This window comes from Phyllostomus hastatus, unplaced genomic scaffold (genome assembly GCF_019186645.2).
Source record: "Phyllostomus hastatus isolate PE091 unplaced genomic scaffold, TTU_PhHast_1.1 phas_scaffold_93, whole genome shotgun sequence".
NCBI classification, from domain to species: domain Eukaryota; kingdom Metazoa; phylum Chordata; class Mammalia; order Chiroptera; family Phyllostomidae; genus Phyllostomus; species Phyllostomus hastatus.
This window is the reverse complement of record NW_025334042.1, coordinates 25,155,441-25,176,015: the sequence shown is the minus strand read 5'-3', so window position 1 is coordinate 25,176,015 and position 20,575 is coordinate 25,155,441. Positions and strand designations below refer to the sequence as shown.

At 41.7% G+C, this 20,575-nt stretch overlaps 1 protein-coding gene across 4 annotated transcripts in view; it reads left to right on the top strand.

The window, feature by feature from the left end:
• ANO6 (anoctamin 6) overlaps positions 1–6,676 on the top strand; it is a 192,765-nt gene extending 186,089 nt beyond the window's left edge. For all 4 annotated transcript variants that reach the window (XM_045829292.1, XM_045829293.1, XM_045829295.1 and 1 more), the window contains one exon: positions 3,830–6,676. In XM_045829292.1, the coding sequence (XP_045685248.1) occupies positions 3,830–4,036 (207 nt within the window). In that variant the 3' untranslated portion in view covers positions 4,037–6,676. The remainder of the gene's footprint in view (positions 1–3,829) is intronic.
• Positions 6,677–20,575: the final 13,899 nt, after the last annotated feature.

Sequence of the window (20,575 nt, the reverse complement as noted above, 5' to 3'; positions counted from 1 at the left end):
ATTATTTTGGCCCTTTGGAGGCAACTGTGAGGCCGATGTGGCCCCCGGTGAAACTGAGTTTGACACCCCTGACCTAGAGGATATTTTGCTGAGTTAAATAAGTCAGATAGAGGAAGATACATGCCATATGATTTCACTTATATGTGGGATCTAAAAAACAAAACAAACAAGTAGAACAGAAAGACTCATAGATACAGAGAATATTTTGATGCTGCCAGATGGAGGAAGGGTGAAAAAGATGAAGGGATTAAGTACAAACTGATGGCTACCAGTAGTTATGGGGATGTAAAGTATGGCATTGGGAATATAGCAAATAATATTGTGAAACTATGTATGGTGTCAGGTGGGTACTAGATTTATTAGGGTGATTATAAGTTATATAAATTTCTAATCAATGTTGTATGCCTGAAACTGATATAATATTGTATGTCGATTGTAATTGAAAATTTTTTAAAAAATAAATTAAATAATGCATCTCTAATGAGAAGAAAAAAAGAAAAACAAAAAAATTAACAATAATTATTGGAATAGAAAAAGACATGAGTAAGATTCAGCCAAAAAAAACTGATTTAAACGATTAATAACTTAAAAGTTTGAATTATCAGATAAGGAATATAAGTTAATTGCATATAAAAATGTTTAAACAAACAAATGACATAGTCAAAAATGATCAAACACTAAGAAACTAAAAAGTCACAATGCATTTTTGAAAAATAATTTTGTAAAACTTTGAGAAATAAAAATATATAGTTGTTGAAATCAAAAATTAATATAAGGATTAAACAGAAGTTTAGGCAAATCAGAAGGAAGGAATAGTGAACTGGAAGATAGATCTGAAAAAAATTACCCCTAACACGTGACAGGGAGATCAGAAAATGGAAACTATGAAAGCGAGGTTAAGCGGCATGGAAAATAAGATGTAAAAAACAAACTTTCAAAAAATGATAGGAGGAAAAACAATGGATAGTGGAGGATAGGCAATATTTGAAGACTTAATGACCAAAATTGTTTTAGAACAAATGAAAGACATCTGTTCACAGAACAGAAGGCACAAAAATTACCGAGCAGAACAGATAAAGAAATCCACACTGACACACATTGTAGGGAAAACACAGCGCACCAAATTTAAGATCTTAAATTAACGACAGATAGATGACTGATGAAGAAAATTAGAATGAGAACAAACTTTTTAATGGCAACATGGAAGCTATAAAATAATCTAATATCTTCAAAATGCTAATGGTCACTATAAATCTAGAATTAAATGAAAGTTTGAGTAATTGAAAAATCTTTCTGCAATGAAAACACCAGGCCATATGGTTTTATGAGAGTGATACCAAACTTTCTAGAACAAATTACTTCAACCTTATACAAACTCCTGCAGAGATCACTAAAGGGAAATACTCTCCAACTCCTTTTAGATCCTAAAATCAGACAAGAAAAAGGAAGATTGTAAGACAGTCTCACTCATTACGTAGATACAAAGAGTCAGAATCTTTTTAAAATGTACAGACTGACTCAAGCAAAGTATTTTTAAAAGATGACATCAAACCACATTGACTTTATCACAGGAATGCAAGGGTGGTGTGACAGAAAACCCACGTCTCTGTGAATATCACCTACCTCGGAAACAAATGGGAAAAGAACTTCTTTTCTGCAACATCAGCTTTTACCTCTTATTGTATAATTTCCAGCACTCTGATCTCTCTCTCATCTCAAAATATTCTCCACCCTCCCATTACCTAACTGATCAGAAGCATTTGGCACTGCCACTCACTCTCTCCTCCTTGAAATTGTTCCTTACTTGGCTCCCAGGAAAATATTTTTTGGCCTTTCCTCCTACCCCACTAAACAGTCTCTTCTTAATTTCTTTACGAACCCCTTCCTTCTCTTCTCCTTAGTGATCCTGGGGCTCACTCCTTGTCTGCTTTTCTCTCTACTCACAGCCTTGGTGACCTCACATAGCCCGTTGGCTTTAAACGCCGCATGCGTACCAGTTCCTCACAAGTGGGTTTCTCCAGAATGCCTCTCTCCCGCACTCAAGCTATGACTCCAACTGCCTGCTTGGCCTTTCTGCTTGGCTGTCTAACAGATACTTTAAATATACTGCCCCAATGCCTCTATTTACTTAAATTTGTTTCTAATGTTCCCCTCGCTACCCTGCCCTAAATCTGTTCTGTCCACAGAACAGTGACATTATGCCGTGAATTATGGCAGTTCTGTCTCACCAGTTGCTGGGGCCAGAATTCTTGGAATCCTCTTTACGGTTTCTTCCCTATTTACCCCACATCCATTGCTGTTGGCTTTTCCTTTGAAAAGACACCACAAGTATGACCACTTCTTACCAACTCTGCTTACCAACTCTACCACCCAAGTCAAAGCCACCATTATCTTTTTGCCTGAGTTAGCCCAGCAGCCTCCTGACTGGGCTCCTTACTGTCGTCATGTCTCACTCAGAATGAAAACCAAAGGCCTTACGCAGCGTAGCCACACTCTGTTCCTTCCCTGTTGTCACTCCTGTCCTCCTTGCTCATTCACTTCAGCCTTGCCCTTCCTGGACCGCATCCCGCGGGCTCCACTGTGCAGTTCTGCACTGGCTATTCCCTTTGCCCACAGGTCTTTCCTCCTGACATCTGTAGGGCTTGTCCCCTCCCTCATTAAACTCTTTGCTCAGTGAGGCATATCCAGCTAGTCTACATAAAATCTACATAAAATATGCCTCCCACCATTACACTCAGATTCACTCTTACCCCGCTTTACTCTTTACCCATAGCTCTTACCACTCTTTAATATCATGTATAATTTGTTTGTCTTTAATTATGTTTATTGTATATTATCTCTGTGCCCTTACTAGGTCAGAGATTTTTGAACAGTGATTAAATAAAAAGGTGTTCAACCTCATTAGTCACCAGGGAAATGCAAAGACAGACAGACCAAAATGAAAGTCCATTCCATAATCACTGTGTTGGTTAAAGAAAACAGAGGCCTGATAACAAGTGCAGACAAGATGTGGAACAACTGAAGCCACCATGCGGGGTGTAAGCTGGGGCAGACAGCCGCTTTGGGAAGGCCCTGCAGCCCTCTTGTGGCGCGGAGCGAGCGCGTGCCGTGGGGTCTCGGCAGCCCCACTCCCAGGCGCACGCCCTCGGGAAGCCTCCCCAGTTATGCTCCAGGATCCAAGCACATTCCCAACATCAGTGTTTCTGATACAAAGTCTAGAAACAAGCCCAACACCTTTGTAGGGCAACAAATAATTTATAGTGTATCCAAACAGTGGAATATTATACAGAAGTGAAAACGGAGCATAGGTTATACACTGTAACATGGATGAATCTTAGAAATGAGTTTTGAATAAAAAAATAATTTTCAAAGCACTGTATACAATATCATACTATGAGATTTATAAAGCTCAAATCAAGCAAGACTAAACAATGTATTATTTGGGTATATATGTATCTGTTAAATTTTCAAAAGTAAAAAAATGATATACTTGCACAGATAGTGTTTACCTTTGGGGAAGAGGCTTGGGAGCGAGACAAGAAAGGAACGCACTACAGCAACACTACTGCAGCTCTGTTAGTGTTGTGGTGCGTGTTACAGATACTAGACACATTCTTTTCTGCACATCAAACAGTATTCTGAAACAGGTAAAGGGACAACATACAGCTCCTTGGCAGCCCCCTCACAGGGGCGAGACCAGATGTACACGTGGAATGCCCACCGCCTGGTCCAGGTGTCCTGCCATAGTGACCTGCAGAAAGAAAGGTAGCAGATCCTGTGTTCCCCTCCGTGCCTTTGTGGTTGACTTTTTCCTTCTTCTCTCCTTCAGCATATCATCTACTCTGTGAAATTTTTCATTTCGTATGCAATTCCAGACGTATCGAAAAGCACACAGAGCAAGATCAAGAGAGAAAAATACCTAACCCAAAAGCTTCTTCATGAGAACCACCTCAAAGACGTGACCAAAAATATTCGGGTCCTGGCTGAGAACATAACAGGAGCCATAGATAACAATTTACGACCAAAATTAGAATAAGAGCCTTATGTTCTGAGAAGCACTTTAAAGAACTTTGTTCTGTCAAAAAATATTAATTTCTAATGAAAATGCTTAAAACCACCCTCCTAAAGCAAAATGGATTCTTTTTCTTTGATGATTTTTAGGGAGTTTTTCATTTTTTCACTTTGCCAACTCTGTTCCAGAGTCATCTTTCCTTTCCATGTCATCATTAAAGACAAGATATGCTAGATTTTGCATGATTAAAAAACGCTAACATAGAATTCAGCTAGTAAGTGTCAAACAGACTCAAGAATTCATGCTATGTAGGTGTATTATCACATCCCCACAGGAAAGGAAACCTCAGTCTACAGGAAACACTGTCATCTCCATTTCGGCCTCTCTTTCCATGTCGAAGAAGCGCCCTGAACGGAGTGCAGTGAAGACAGCAAGTTTCTGGATCGCGTTGTGCTGATCCACAGTGACACTTGTATCTCCCAGGAGCAGTCCTAGAATGTTCTGTGCCAATCAATGTTGGCTGCTCCCCAGCTCTGCGGGGAGTAGGATGATGAAAGGGGGGAAGTTACAGATTCAATAGAATTGTGACTCCCATTGATCAGGATAATTCATTTACCTCTTGTAAAGATGTGTAGTTTCTTGAAAAAGAAATGAAATCAAGTAATTAAAATTGCATTTCTATCAACATAATGGTCTGGAAAAGATAAGCCTATCAGTTTCCCTCCAGTTGCCCTTTACTCCTGAGCCACAGTGTGCACAGCATTGCAGATCAGGCGCCACGCGTGTGGCCCACTGCACAGCCACCGTGACACCACGGTCAAGGGAACACCAAGTCCCCTAATGGGGAGCCACACTTCATCCCTGTATGGGGCCCACCTTTTGGCAGGCATTCTGCGTGTCCTTGCGGTCAGCATACCTATGCATCTGCCCTGCTAGCTAGCTCCTTGCACGCCCCACTCTCCTAGTCCCGACCCAGCAGCTTGTTTGTGATTGCATGTTTGCCCCTGAAGCGCTGTAGGGAGGGCAGGGAAAGATGGGAGTGGACCCTGATCATTCCCAATCAAGACAAGAATGGATGTGATTTGCACTTCCCGCCTCCCTAATTCCAATCAGGCATTTAGGGTAAGAAAAAATGTGGTTTGGTCACGAACCGTGCCATCAGCTGGAGGTCACTTCCTGCTGAGCTCCTGACCACGCCCATCTTGCCCTCGATTTGTTCAGCTGAGCAGCCTTTACAGTGCTTTACTGCCTTTCCGGTGCTAGGCCCTCAGGGAAACTCGAGAGAAGGTGAGGGGCCCTCACTCCTCACCCTTGACTGGTGATAGGAGTGCTGGGTGCAGGAAAGGGCGTCTGGCACAGGGCTTTTGCTGGACGGGCCGCCACCCACTGGGGTGCTGCTGAATGCCCAGGTGCCATAGGAGCCAAGCTGCTCCGAATCCCAGCAGCAAAAGACAAGGTAGCATGCTTAGTGTTTAAGGCTTGTTATAACAGAGTAGTCTAACTCTAGTATTTGTGTACAGTTCATCAGAGCAGTATCTGCACTTTTGGATTGTCCCAATGGAGCAAGAACATTTCACTAACTTTCTTGATAGTGGTGACGATGTCATCAGAAAGTGTTCATGACAGGCTGTGTGAGGTCTGACTGCTCACCTGTGACACTGCTGCTCCTGGAAGTGGTGTTGCTTCCTCTACAATTACCTCTGCTCTTCCCTGAACTCAGTGACTGTCTCCTACTGTTGAACTTGGCAATTACTCATTGCATATGGAAGCATGGGAAAGGAAATGTTTTTGCCTTATCTCCTTGTATATAAAACTTTAAAAGAATTGTGCACTTATGTTTTCATAAATCACGTTTCATATATTGTCTTCATGGTCTAAAGTGAGCTGCTGTGGACGGGAGGGAAAAACCCACGCTTGTCAAGGCAGCAGATGATGTATGACGCTGCCTGTATTCCCCGAGCAGCTAAGCGGCGGTGGGGCCGAGCGTCACCCGTGACACGGCACCGTTCAAGTCAGCCTAGTGCTGACCTGTCGGTGGTGAAAGGGTGGGGCCTCTCCTGCAGCAGTCAGGGCCGGCCCTGTCACCGCGCATGCAGGCTGTGCTCCGGGGAAAAGGACGTTGTGGCCGATGAAGGGAAAATCGGGCCCCACACCTGCCCAGCGCCAACCACTAGAGACATTTTTATGTTATACCCTTTTGTAATGCCTGTGAATTTTAATAGAGTGAAGCCTTAGACCAAAACACTCAGGGGCTTTTTTTTCTCTAAATACCCCTCATATTTTAATTATGTCAGTAGAAGGGGAAAGCTGTCATTTTTTGTTTGAAAACTAAACAAAGTCATTTTGTACACGGTTGTCACCAGAGCCTTCCCTTTTGGTTGCATATGCATCTTGAGTTTCAGAAAACATTAATTCACAGTAGGGGAGCAGAATGTGCTGTTTCTGAAACACTTCTTGTACCATTTTGTCGTGTTTCTATTGTATTTGAAGATGTGTAATAAGTTAAAGTGTATGAGTAGCTTAACTAAAGTAGAACTGAAATATTAATAGCGCTCTTCATTTACTGTGGCAAAGGATGTAAAGTTTGTAATGTTTTGTGATCTCTGTGCATTTTAATATCCTTTTATAATAATGAGCATTTTAATAAAATCATTTTAAAAACAATACTGTGGTTTACTCTCTTTAATTGTCTTAATGTTTGAAGAGAGCCAGTATATACCTGCTATATATGTATATATGTATATACCAATTATCACTCAGATAACAAATATGCACTTTTATATAGATTGCATCTAAAATTCTGTATTTTCATGGCCTACGCTTCCTTTAAAAAAACATGGTTTTCCTAGAAAAGTTGGGGGTGGGGACTCAGATGGGCTGCTGCATGCAGTTATTGGGACCGAACCCTGCACCAGGCACCGAGCCTGGAGACCAGGCGGGAGCGAGAACCAGCCCAGCTCAGCCCCCCATGCCAGGTGCACCGGTGTGCAGCTGCACGGGCTGGGCGGGGGCGGGGGCGGGGGCGGTGCTTCCTCTAACTGCATCAAGAGGCCTTCTGGTCGCTCAGCCATGGTTGCAGGGTCAGTGTCACCAGAGAGGGCCAGTCTCTGTGCGTCTCAGAAAGGTTCTGTTCAGATCAGCCATGGCCCTGGGTGCAGAGAGGGGAATTGTGGAGAATATAGAATATAAAGGATGATCTCATTACAAAAATTAAGTTTTTAAAAAAATTCTAGACAGTACAAAATCCAGATTTTAACATTTCATCCTTTGATATTTTTTTTTGACCAACTTGAATTTTATTAGGCTTCCATAAAACCATGACTGAACATAGTCCATAACTGAATAAGCAGGAAGAAGCTATTTCTGATCCCTAAATAATGCTTTTGGGACTGGTACTAATAATGTTATTCTTCCTTTCAAGCATTTTAAGTCCAGCAGGGGGACAACTAGTAGTTCAATTCTTAAGCAGAGTGCTCCCTCCTCATGCGGGGGAATGATGCAATCTTAAATACAGTGGTTCCCCTTTATCCACGGTTTTACTTTCCGTGGTTTCAGTTACCCACAGCCAACTGTGGTCTGAAAACATTAAATGGAAAATTCCAGAAATAAACAATTCATAAGACTTAAATCGTGTGCCCCAGATATGAATCATTCCTCTGTCCGGTGTCTCCATGCCATACACGCCGCCCACCCATCAGTCACTGAGTAGCCATCGTGGTTACCAGATCAAATGCCGAGGCATCACGGTGCCTGAGCTCGGCTCAGCCTTGTTTTACTGAAAGCCCAAGCCGAGTGATGCTGGAGATTCACATTTGCCAAAGAGAATCCTTAAAGTGCTTCCTTTCAATGCGAAGGGGAAGGTTCTCAATAATGAAAGGAAAAAATGTACACTGAGGTTACTCAAATCTATGGTAAAAATGAATCTTCTATCCAATTGTGAGCAAGGAAAACCAAACTTGTGCTAGTTTGCTGAGAGAGAGAGACCATAGCCACATTACTTGTTACAGTACTTTATTAATTGTTCTATTTGATTCTTTGTTATTGTTGTTAATCTCTTACTGTGCCTAATTTATAAATTAAACTTTACCATAGATATGTATAGGAAAAAACATTAGGTTCAGTACTAAAAACATAGCATATATGCACAGGGTTTGATACAACCCAAGGTTTCATGTGCCTACTGGGGTTTTGGAACGTACCCCTTGCAGATGAGGGGGAACAACTGTAATTGGTATTATCTGCCCCCCGGTACCATGTTAGATGGTTCCTTACACAGTATCTCACTGTTAACATGATTTTTTTTTTGTAGAGAAATGTCGCTTTTTTTAAAAAAAAGGGTTATAAAAGAAGTGTATAATTATAAAAGAAATGCAACAGGTTAAAAAGTCCCACGCTGCACAAAAAACCTGTGCAGGAACCCTAGGTCCTGCCCCCGCCCCGCCCCCCTCAGTCCAGCCCAGCCACTCCTGGGGTCCCTGGAGGTGTGAGTTGGGTCCATGAAGGGCTGTCTTTGCCCCAGGCAACTCCAGAGATTTGCTTGGGTTTTGAGAAATTACATTCAGTGTATTAAAGTTGCAGATCAGAAAACCTAGTTCTTTCCTTCAGCTTTTCAGTTCAGCCTAAATCCTATTCTTTCCATAAATTTAGCAAATTTTCTCACTTTTTAAGGAAACTTTGTTTCTACTTGCAAACTTAATGAAATGCTTTACAATATCTGAAATAGCAATTATACATTTTTCTGTTCCTTTTCTAAGTACTCCAGTTTTCCAACCAACCGTGGCCAAGAAGCTGTAAGTAAGGAGACCGCAAACTTTTCTCCTGCGCCTCTCTTTAGGGGACAGGGACACCTTTCACAAAGCCATGTAGCTCATGTTCTCCGTTGTCACCCTGTCACCAGGAGACTGAATATACACGTCGGTAATGGCCAGACCATATAGAAAAATAAGACTCTGACCCACAACCTGTAGCAACCATACCAGGAAACCAACCCCTTGTCTACAATAATCAGGCCAGGAAGACAGCCAAACTTATAGGAGGTCAGACTGTTCTATCTTTAGTGACAGCCTAGGAAGCCAAACAACCCGAAACAAGCAGCCCCGAATGACCAGGGCCGGGTTAATACTGACCGCTTTCCTAATTTTTACCCCTACTTCAACTTCATACCAAGCGGGGATTGCCAAATGTGCCCCCTACACAGTTCCACAGGACACGCCACCTGGAGGCAGCCCACCCACCCCTTCCCCGTGCCCACCCCTCCCATCAGGAAGCTTTCCCTTTTCCACTGTAAAGCTTTCCTGCTTCTATTTCTGCCTTTGAGTCTCTGCCAAAATGCAATTGATGGCGGCTGACTCTGTTGCTATAGGGAGCTCGAAATAAATAGCCTTTAGTGGTTCTCCTTTAGTTGCTCTTCACTTATTTCACATTACTGTTGAAACAAGGTGGAGGGGGTTGCTGGGCAGGTAGGGCAAACACTGAGAGTTGGTAACTATGGCACATGAATCTTCTGGAAGCATAGATTGGACCATCAGGAGAGAAGCTGTGAACACAGAGTTTTGCCTTTGATAGGCAATGGAAAACCTATGAAAGACATCAGAAGGGAAAACTGGAAGCAAGAATCTCATCTTCGTCCCTGGTGAAGATTCATTGCTCTTCTCTCTAAACTCTTGTTCCTCTGAGATGTTCAGAAGGTGCCTGGACACCTTCAGAGTCAAGAAGGAGTTTGCCTCAGTTCTCAGGCAGGGAGGCTGCTCTGCAGCATGCCTGGGGCCAGTGCTCTGTCTCACTTTGGAACCTGCTCATTGCACAGGGCGTTCAAGCACAAATTGGAGGCCATCCTGGGATAACCAACTGTGACCATGACCCTTTCACTTTATTGGGGAGATGTTTTCTTTTGTGTATGAAGTAGAAGATTTTGCAAATGTTCTTTAAAAAAAACAGCATTTCATGCCCTAGCTGGCGTAGCTCAGTGGATTGAGCACGGGCTGCGAACCAAAGCATCACAGGTTCGATTCCCAGTCAGGGCACATGCCTGGGTTGCAGGCCACGGCCCCCAGCAACTGCACATTGATGTTTCTCTTTCTCTCTCTCTCTTTCTTTCTCCCTCCCTTCCCTCTCTAAAAATAAATAAAGAAAATCTTAAAAAAAAACAGCATTTCCGTTTCCTACCAGAAAACATAAAGTACATGGCCCTTTAAACCCCTTGCCCCATTTTTTTAAACTGTTCAGCACATGGGATCTTTTACAATGCTGGAGTGATTTGATTTTATTTTTGTCATTTAACCTATTAGAAGCCCACCCCTACCCCGCCAAAGCCCTGGCTCTACACTTCATTTTTCATTCATTCACTCTGGGTTGACCACACCTAGTTCTTGCAGTTAGAACCAATCCACACGAGAACTCTGATCTGAGTAGACCATGATCCCTAACATTGGTCGGCATGGATAAGCATGTTTATGGTTCCAAAGTACCCTGCCCTCTACTTCCTCTTCCTTCAGTGTCACTTGTGGTGGCTTAGAGGGATGAGCCTCTATGACCAACAAGAAAACCACAGAGACGTTTACAGGGCGGACCTCCCCACTGGGCCCTTTCACTTCTACTTTGTTTTTGAATAGACGAATCAAATTTTACCTTCAAGTGTGTGGTTCCTTTGGCACAATCAGTGTCTGCTAACTCAGTGCTCTGGCTTCAAATGAAAGTGATAGATCAACCCTGTCTTAAAGACTGTCTAGAAAAGGAAGGTGGGAAGCAGTATAGAGTCCAGGGAAAGAGACAATCAGGAAAAAGAACAAATCTCTTAGCAGACTCAGCAAAGAGTGGGAGGTTCCATGTCCCTCCTTTCTGCTATGAACTGTAACTACCAGAGTGTACTTCATTTTGGTTGCACCCCCAAAATACTTAAAAGCGAACACTGTAAGGAGCAGCTCCCAGGAAGATGTCTCAACTGCCCCTTTCATGGGTGGCAGTGGGTCTCCTACAGCCCCGGAGCCCCACTAAAGCCCAGAGAGAGCCATCGTGCTAATGCTTGCCCTCCACGGATAATGAGGCAGGTCAATGCATTTTGGGAACTCTCTTTGCAAGGATATAAATCACCTCATTACCTTTATTGTTTAGGAGATTGTACTGAAAACCTTGAATAAAATTTTTCCCAGATAACACTCTTTTACATCACCATTTGAAGTTCCAGCACCCAATCAATGGGAACTGTGTAACTCCAAACACTGGGTGGTGTCGCTCAACATGAGAAAAGAGACAGTCCCCTCCCTGGCTCTTTAGGGCTCTCTCCCCAGGGTTTCCTGGGCTCCAACCCTTTGCAGGCGTGAGCCCCGATAATTACCACAGTATCATTGTTTTCCAAACCTTGTCCTGATTAACATCTCCATTCATTCATGGCCAACTAATTACTTAATATTCATACTCCTGCTTTCCGCCACCTGCTGCACCTAAAGGTAAGAAAGAGCTCACCAGCATCCTGCTCACAGACCACCGCTGATGCCCCAGCCCACAGATGCCTCCTGGATGACTGGTCTGGTACGAACACCTCTTTTCTTCAGCCCTCCATCTTCTTAGGAATTTTCTGGCCATGCTGCACCATCCCAACTAATTCAAATCTTTATATTCTGTGAACCACGCCTGGGGCCAGTGTATTCCACCTCCCTCTCTGCCATCCTATGCATTGTAAGTGATGAGAGGAAAGGAACAGAAACTTTGCTGGAGGTACAGACTGAGGATTTTAATCTATCTACCTAAGAATATCAAGATAGTTGGCCTCACCAAAAATGTATCCTGTTTCAGTTAAGGTAGTCAACAGGTACATTTAAAATATAACAGAAAGTCACTGAAAAAAATGAGGGCAATGTTTGGGTAGAAGACAGTGTTGATAATTATTTTATTGGGATTCCAGGCAGTCCGTCTGGAGGATGGGAAAGCAAATAAAACTTAGGAATGGAAAATCTTGGTTCAAGTCCTGGATCTTCCACTGACTGGCCCCATAACCTGTAGCAAACTGAGACAGTGAATATACAGAGACAACGTCCAGACCATACATGAAAACATAACTGATCCACAACCTACAGCAACCTGCCCAGGAAACCAACCCTTTACGGCAGTCAGACCAGGAAGCCAGCCTGCTCTGAGTCAGGCTTGTAGGAAGTCACACTGGTATCATGAGTGATAGTCCGAGAAGCCAAACCCTAACCCCTGAAACAATCAGCTCCAAAAGGCCGAGACTTGATGAACAATGGATCTAATTGCCCTAATTTCTGTACCTGTTTCCAACTTAGGACCAACCAAAGTCAAATGTGTACCCCTAACCAGTCACATTGGATGTCCCACTTTTTGGAGGTTAGCCCACCTCCAGCTTCCCCGTGCCAGCGCTCTCCGCTCAAGGGCAAACAGAAAACCTCTTTCTTTACTATAAAGCTTTCTCACGCCTCTGCCTGCCATTGAGTCTCTGCCAAAATGCATGTGATGACGGCCAACTCCTTTGCTACATTGAGCTCACAATAAATAGCCTCTGCTTGTTCTCACTCAGTGGATCTTTGCTTATTTCCACAAAGCTGTTAACCTCTCTAGGCTCTAGCTTTCTAATCCATAAAATGGGGCTAAATAGTTTCCAGAGCGCAATGTCATTCAATGTCCCTGATGTCTCACACTGGATTCGGTGTGCCATGAAGTATAGGAAACCCCAGGACGAACACAAGGCATCCTCTGGGAGGTGTTTCAATGATAAGGGAAGAAATGGCCAAATTAAAATAAACATGTAAATATTGTGGAATTAAATTTTAATACAAAATAACATTCAAAGCAATTGCCTGCTATGGTGAGCTGCTGCATCCAGAACCCTGCTTTTGCGTTCCTCTCTTCAACTGGAACTTGGGTAGAACATTTTAAGACGTATTAACACAGGCTGAAAACACTCTGTCAGCCATGAGATTCTAGGACAGTTGTCGTCAGAGTGTGATCTAAGTTCCCCCGGGGCGGGGTGGGGGGGTGGTCTGGGACCTTCTCAAGATGCCCACAAAGGCAAAACTGTGTTCATAATCATATGAAGACGTTATTTGCCTTATTCACTTTCTTCCCCTTGTGAGCACACAGGGGAGTTTCAGAGGCTACAAACACTGAATATGGCCACAGACTGATAACTGCTGCTGTGTTCAGCATCCAGCTGTTTTCTATTAAGCCGACATTAAAACAAAATGCACTCTTCTAACATTCTGAAAAATACAATTGCTTTTTCATTAAACAGTTTATGTTTCACATGCAATGGATTTATTATTTTAAATTAATTTATAAGTAAATTTTTTAAATGTCTCAGTTTTAGTTTCTATTACACTAAATATTAGTAGATATTATTCACATAAATGAAAATGTTTTGGGGGTTCTCAATGCTTCAAGAGTATAAAAGGGGGTTGGTGACCAAAAACCATGAGAACCACTGCTTTAATAATAATGGAAATTCAAACCAGAGCCAACTATGGCATTCACATTTGATCTGACAATGAAACTTCATGTGTGAGAGTAACAGAAAAGACTGATACTGCTGGTCCACTCTCAATGCAGGTGAAATCCATCTTCTGGTTAATGACAACGACCTCTGTTGAAACTCAGGCTCCTACTACAGGGGGCTGCATTTGAGCTTCCACTCAGACATGCCCGTCATCCTACCCGATGCTCTTCGTTTCCCAGGTGTCTCTCCTGGGCTGCATGGTCTGACGAGCCCTGCTGCAGTTTATTTCGTGTTTCTGCTGCCATACTTGGCACATGTTTGTGTATATATTTTGGACTCTAGGCTCTGTTTTGCTTGGAAATCTTGGGGCTCCAGGGAAGGAAATGTGATCAGCAATATCAGCAGACTAGCACGCAAAAAGTGGTCAGAACGACAAACCCAGGCACCATGTAAAAGCCCAGTGCAAAAGCATGGATGCACACTGACGCTGCAGATCAGAGGCAGGAAGTAATCCTATTAAAGATATTTCTTTCAAACAAGGAAGACAGTGTGTTTCGTGTCCAGAGCAGACCTGGCAGCGAGTAGATGTTCAATAAATACTTGTCAAATGAATGAATGAATGAATGAATGAATGACACTAAGGGATTTAGGAAGCATACCCAGGAAAGTAGAATAGGTTAAAATGGAAATGACAGCTGATTGCTCAGGACACCAAATCAAGATCAGTAAAGCCAGAGGTGCTGGCATGGAACAATGCTGAGTGGTCAGGAGCCCTGTTGTGGGCTGTGAGGGAGTGTCCTGTGCGTCTTTACTACAAATGCTGCTGCTTCTCCAGACACTGCTGACAATTCTCTGCTGCCCACCACCCAGCCGCCAGCCACCAAAGTGAGTCTCATTGCAAAGTGCAGCTACAACAGCCTTCTGAGGTGGGCTGACCACAATGACTTTGTTATAGGACATATAGAGGCCAACGTAAAAGACAAACAAACTGGGTCTGGGACTCTGAAGCCCTCAATCCCCACCTCCAAACGCTGCATCAATAAACTCGTGGACGTATCTGCTCTGTGCTCATGACGGATTCCCACGTGGTCTGTCCTATTGGAGACAGACCAGCTGGGAGGTGGTCCAAGTAGCCTATCATGATATTCAAATTCTGTGACTCCTCTTCCATCGAATGGTAAACTGGAGTCTGTCTGAGCATATGAGCATTTGAATTTGGGCATTTAAACAAACATTCCAAGGTAAATGCTGGCTCTCATTTTCATTCAGCCTACCAGGAAACAATAAGTAATATTTATATAATTTGACTGCCACATTTCACACAGGTTTGTCTATGAAATTAGACTTTTGAAAGAACCAACTATTGACTTTGTTGACTTATATTATAGTTTATTTTTTATTCAATACATCTGTTTCATTCTTTGCTATTTTCTTCCGGTTTATTCTGTATTCTTTTCTAATTCTTTTAAATTAAATTCATTCAACAAGTATTTGCACAGCTATTGTATAATGGGCATTGCTTAACTCACTGGAGTGAATTTAAAGTACTGTTGCTTGGCTCATTAATTTTCTAATATTGACATTTAAGACCATTATTTCCCTTTAAATCCCATTTTATCTATAATTCACAAGCTTTTATGTGTATAGTCCTTTGTTGTGGTGGTGGTGATTAAATTCTAAATATTTTTAATTGTTTATTTTGTTTTGCTTTTTATTTTTAAATATCTTTTTTTAAAGACTTTATTTATTTTTAGAGAAAGGAGAAGAAAAGGAGAAAGAGAGAGGGAAACATTGATATGGAGTGAAACATCAATCTGTTCCCACTCTCACAGCCCCAGCTGGGTACCAGGCCCACAACCCAGGCATGTGCCCGGCCGCAAATGCAAGGAGAACCTTTTGGCTTGTGGGACAACGCCCAACCCACTGAGCCACCCCAGTCAGGTCTTGTTTTGCTTTTTAAATTGAAATGCCTTTATTCCACTTTCATTCTTTTTTAATGCAGATTTGATTTATTTATTCTTAGAGAAAGGGGAAGGAAGGGAGAAAGAGAGGGAGAAAAACATCAGTGTGTGAGAGATACACTGATCAGTTGCCTCTTGCAACCCAGGCACGTGCCCTAGCCGAGAATCAAGCCAGTGAACTTTCGCTTTGCAGGACAACACCCAACCAACTGAGCCACAACAGTCAGAGCACAACTTTCACTCTTAAAGTAAGTTTAATTTCTTTTTTCCCCAAGATACAGTGTTGTGAGATTTGAAATTTGTAATAGTTCCTTTATATGATTAAGTCTAACCTTAATTGAATTATAGCAAGAACCATATCTGTAATACTTATTTTTTTACATTTGTTGAAACCTGATTTTTGAACTTATATAACCCATGTTTATAAATATTTCACATGTGCTTAAAAATCTATTTCTCAACTGATGTCAGCAAGATGGTGGAATAGGAAGCTCCAAATCCTTATTTTCCCAAGGAAACAATTACAGACCAACTCACATAGCTTTGGCGGGGCTCTGGAAACTAGTCAAGGATCTGTGGCAACCAAGTGCACATCTGAATCATGAAAAATCCACATTCAAAATGGCAGGAGATTTGGAGGTGTTTTTATTCAACCTCATCTGACGTGGCATGGCATGGTCAGGAAGAGGTATGAAATTCCTGGTTCCCTCCCACTGGGTGGCAGGAAAGGGAAAACTGTTTGCAATATTCTAGCCTATCTGTTGGCTGCCCAAGGGACTAGTTCCTGTTGTACCTGACCCAGAGCTCAGATGTGAATGGCAGCATAGGTTGGATATTAGGTTGAAAGCCATGGGTGGCAGGGGTAGGCACCTGGGCATGTGAACAACTACAAGGGAACTGCAGACCATGAACACCTGGGAGCAAGAGAGAGCAGGTAAAAGAATACAACAGAGCATCTAGGGCACCAAAGAGAAGCAGGTATGAGACTCAGGGAAATTAAGATAACTAAAAGCAGTTGTGTATACGAGACAAGACTACTGGAAAGAAAGCACATCCAGAGAAGAACACCTTGACCCTTCACATTGGCCTGATTAAGGGGCACCTTCTCCCTCATGGGCCCAGGCAATACAGCCTATAAGAAGTGGATGTTTCTTCAAAATGCCCAATTTTCAATAAAAGATCACAAGACATACAAAGAAATAGGGAGGTGACATCACCATGATGGTGACATAGGAGAACGCAGCCTCCCTCCATCCCCACAACTGAGATCAACAATTAGACAGCTCTCGGTGGTCAAAACCAGCTCTGGGTCTGCAGTCCACTTAAGGAACTGCAGCAACACAGTAGAACCAAAAAACCTGAGAATTATTTCACAAACGGTGCTGGGGAAATTGGATAACCACAAGTGTAAGAATGAAATTAGTCCCCCCCCCCCACCATTTTACAACCACTCACAAAAATTAACTTCAGCTGAATTAGAGACTTAAGCATAAGAACCAAAACTAGAAATTTGTTAGGAGAAAAACAGAGAAAACACTCCTAGATATTAATCTTAGCACTAATTTTTGTATATGAAAGCAAAAGTACAAGCAACAACAGCAAAAATTAATAAGTGAGACTGCATCAGACTAAAAGGCTTTGTGCAACAAAATAAACTAGCAATAAAATAAAATGACAACCTATGGAATGAAAGGAAATATCTGTAAATCATAACTGAATAAAGGATTAATATCCAAGTGTATAAAGAACTCATACAACTCAATGGAAAAGAAATAAATAATCTGATTTTAAAATGGACAGATGATCTGAATAGATATTTTTCCAGAGAAGATATACAAATGGTCAACAGGTACATGAAAAGGTTAGAAAAATATAAAATTTTCTTTTAAGTACATGAACAAATATAGAAAAGATTATTATCACAATTTGGTTTTATACCCCATTTTTATTATTCTACAGATTTAAAAGAAAATGCACAAAAATAATCATATATCTATGTTAATGGGCACACATTATATAAATATTTAATTTCCAACATAAATAATAAAGCAAGGCAGGGATACAAAGGAATAGAGTTTTATGTTGGTAACAGCTTCAAATAAATTGTTGTAACATTAGGATGTTATAAATAATACTCATGGTAAACAAAAAGAAAGTACCTATAAAATACAAAATAAAGTGAGAAGGAAATCAAAATATGTCACTAAAAAAAGATCAACTAAACACAAAGGAAGACAGAGACAAAAAAAAGCAGTAAGATACAGAAAACAAGAAAATGGCAATAACAAATCCTTATCAGTAGTTACTTTAAAACTAAGTGGATTGAATTCTCCAACCAAAAGACATACATCATAAATATAGGCCCCAGGCAGGTGGCACTGGCCTCAGTGTACCCTGAGACTCTCACTGAGTGGCCTCAGACCCAGCACTGGCACCAAGTTTGAATCTGTATTTACCTGGTGAACACCACTCACCTTTACCTGCTGACTCCCTGAGAACCTGCCTCACACATCTCATATACTGCCAAGGCTCTTTCAGTGCCTGAGCCTATTGGACAGGTGGCAGTGGCTACTGGGGTGCCTTGGGCCTTTTGCTGACCTGCCTCAGGCCAGGTACTGGTGGTAACCAGCCTCAGTACACAGCTTGGCCACTCCCACAGGCATCCAAACCCAGCACAGGCAGCTACTAACTGTGGGTCATTTTGTACATACTAATAGGTAACCCAGGGTGGATCACAGTATTGTTGGTCATTGACCTGAACAGAAGTCCCTCCCAAGAGGCCATAAACCAACACACCCAGTGGCTGGCTTCACACCACAGCAGAATATGACATGCTTTGCTTTCTAAGCAACATACCCAAAAGGCAGGTCTCAGATGGCACCAGACCCTGCTGGAGTCACACCTCTCCTCCAGCAGCTCGTACTTTGTGGTTGTGGCCAATCATCCCAGCAAACTAGTCTGAGGGTCAAACCCCCACCCCACAGACATGGCAACAGCAATCAGGGCTCAAATACAACAGGACAACCATAATCCACACAAGGGACATTCCTGGAGTGCCCAGCTCTTGGGATAAGGGAGATTGCACCATTAGGCCCAGCAGGACACCAACAGGCAATGCTATCAAAACTGAATAATAGCAGATCTACCTAATACATAAAAACACAGAGTCAGCAAATGTGGTGACACAGATGACATGGAGGCAAGCCATCTACCTGGTGCAGAGTAAAACAATGGTTATAAGGATGCTCAAGGAACTTAGTGAGAACTTCGACAGCATAAAAAAGGACATTTAAAGAAGACCATTATAAAGAATGAGTCAGAAATAAAGAATACAGTAACTAAAATGAACAAACCACAGGATGGAATCAACAGCAGATTAGATGATGCAGAGAATCAAATCAGTAATTTGAAAGACAAGGTAGCAGAAAACACCCACTGAGAACAGCAGAAATATTTTTAAAAACCAAACCTATGGGGATAGAACAAGGGACCTCTGGGACAACATCAAATGCAACATTATCCACACCATAAGAGTACCAGAAAGAGAAGAGAATGAGAAAGAAGAGATTGAGAACTTATTTGAAGAAATAGTAATTGCAAACTTCCATCAACTGATGAAGGAAAAAGACACACAAGTCCAGAAAGCACAGAGAGTCCCAAGCAAGGTGACCCCAAAGAAGTCCACACCAAGACACATCATAATTAAAACAGCAAAGGTTAAAGACAAAGAGAATCTCAAAAGCAGCAAGAGAAAGAGTTACCTACAAGGGAGCATCCATAAGACTGTCATCTGATTTCTCAACAGAAACCATTCAGACCAGAAGGGACTGGCACAAAATATTCAAAGTAATGAAAAGCAAGTATCTATAACCACAACTACTTTACTTGGAAGGCTATCATTTAAAATTAAAAAAGAAATAAAGAGCTTCCCATACAAAAAAAAAAAAAAGCTAAAGGAGTTTATCACTACCAAACCAGGATTACAAATAATGTTAAAGAAAACTCTTTTGGGGAGAAAAAAAAGGACCATAAATATGAAAATTAAACTGGCAACAGGTATGCACCTATCAATAATCACTTTTTTGTCTTACACCACACACAAGAATAAATTTAAAATGGATTAAAGACTTCATGTTAGACCCCAAACCATAAAAACTGTAGAAGAAAACATAGGCAGCAAAATCTTGGACATTGCTCATAGCAATATTTTATCAGATATAACTCCTCAGGAAAGGGAGACAAAAGGAAAAATAAACAGCTGGGACTATATCAAACTAAAAGATGTTTTCACAGCAAAGAAAAATATCAACAAATGAAAAGACAACTCACAGAATAGGAGAACATATTCACCAATACATTTGATAGGGAGTTAATGCCCAAAATTTATAAATAACTTACAAAATTCAACACCAAAAAAAGGAAACAATCCAATTAAAAACATGGGCAAAGGACTTGAATAGACACTTCTCCAAAGATGACATACAGATGGCCAATAGACATGAACAGATGCTCCATGTCACTAACCATCACAGAAATGCCAATTAAAACCACAGTGAGATATTATCTCTTTCCTTCCAGAATGGCTATCATCAATAATTCAATAAACAACAAGTATTGGCGAGGATGAGGAGAAAGGAGAACCCTTTTGCACTGTTGGTGAGAATGCAGATTGGTAAACAGTATGGAGATACCTCAAAAAATTAAAAATTGATCTGCCTCTTGACCCAGTGATCCCACTTCTGGGAATATATCTGAAGGAACCCAAAACACTAACTCAAAAGAATGTAAGCACCCTTAAGTTCATTGCAGAATTCTTTACAATAGCCAAGGTATGAAAGCAGCCCAAGTGTCCATCAGTAGATGAGTGGATAAAACAGCTATGGTGCATTTACAGAATGGAATACTGCTCAGCCATAAAAAAGAAGAAAACGTTACCCTTTGCAGCAGTGTGGATGGACGTGGAGAACATTATGCTAAGTGAAATAAGCCAGTCAAAGAAAGACAAATAGCATATGATTTCACTCATATGTGAAATCTAATGAAAGTTTGAAGTAATAAGCAAAATAGAGATAAACTCATAGATGGAGAGCAGCATGACAGTTAATGGTGGTGTGGGCAAGAGGTTAGGGAATGGAGAGATTGAGCAAAAAGGGAAAA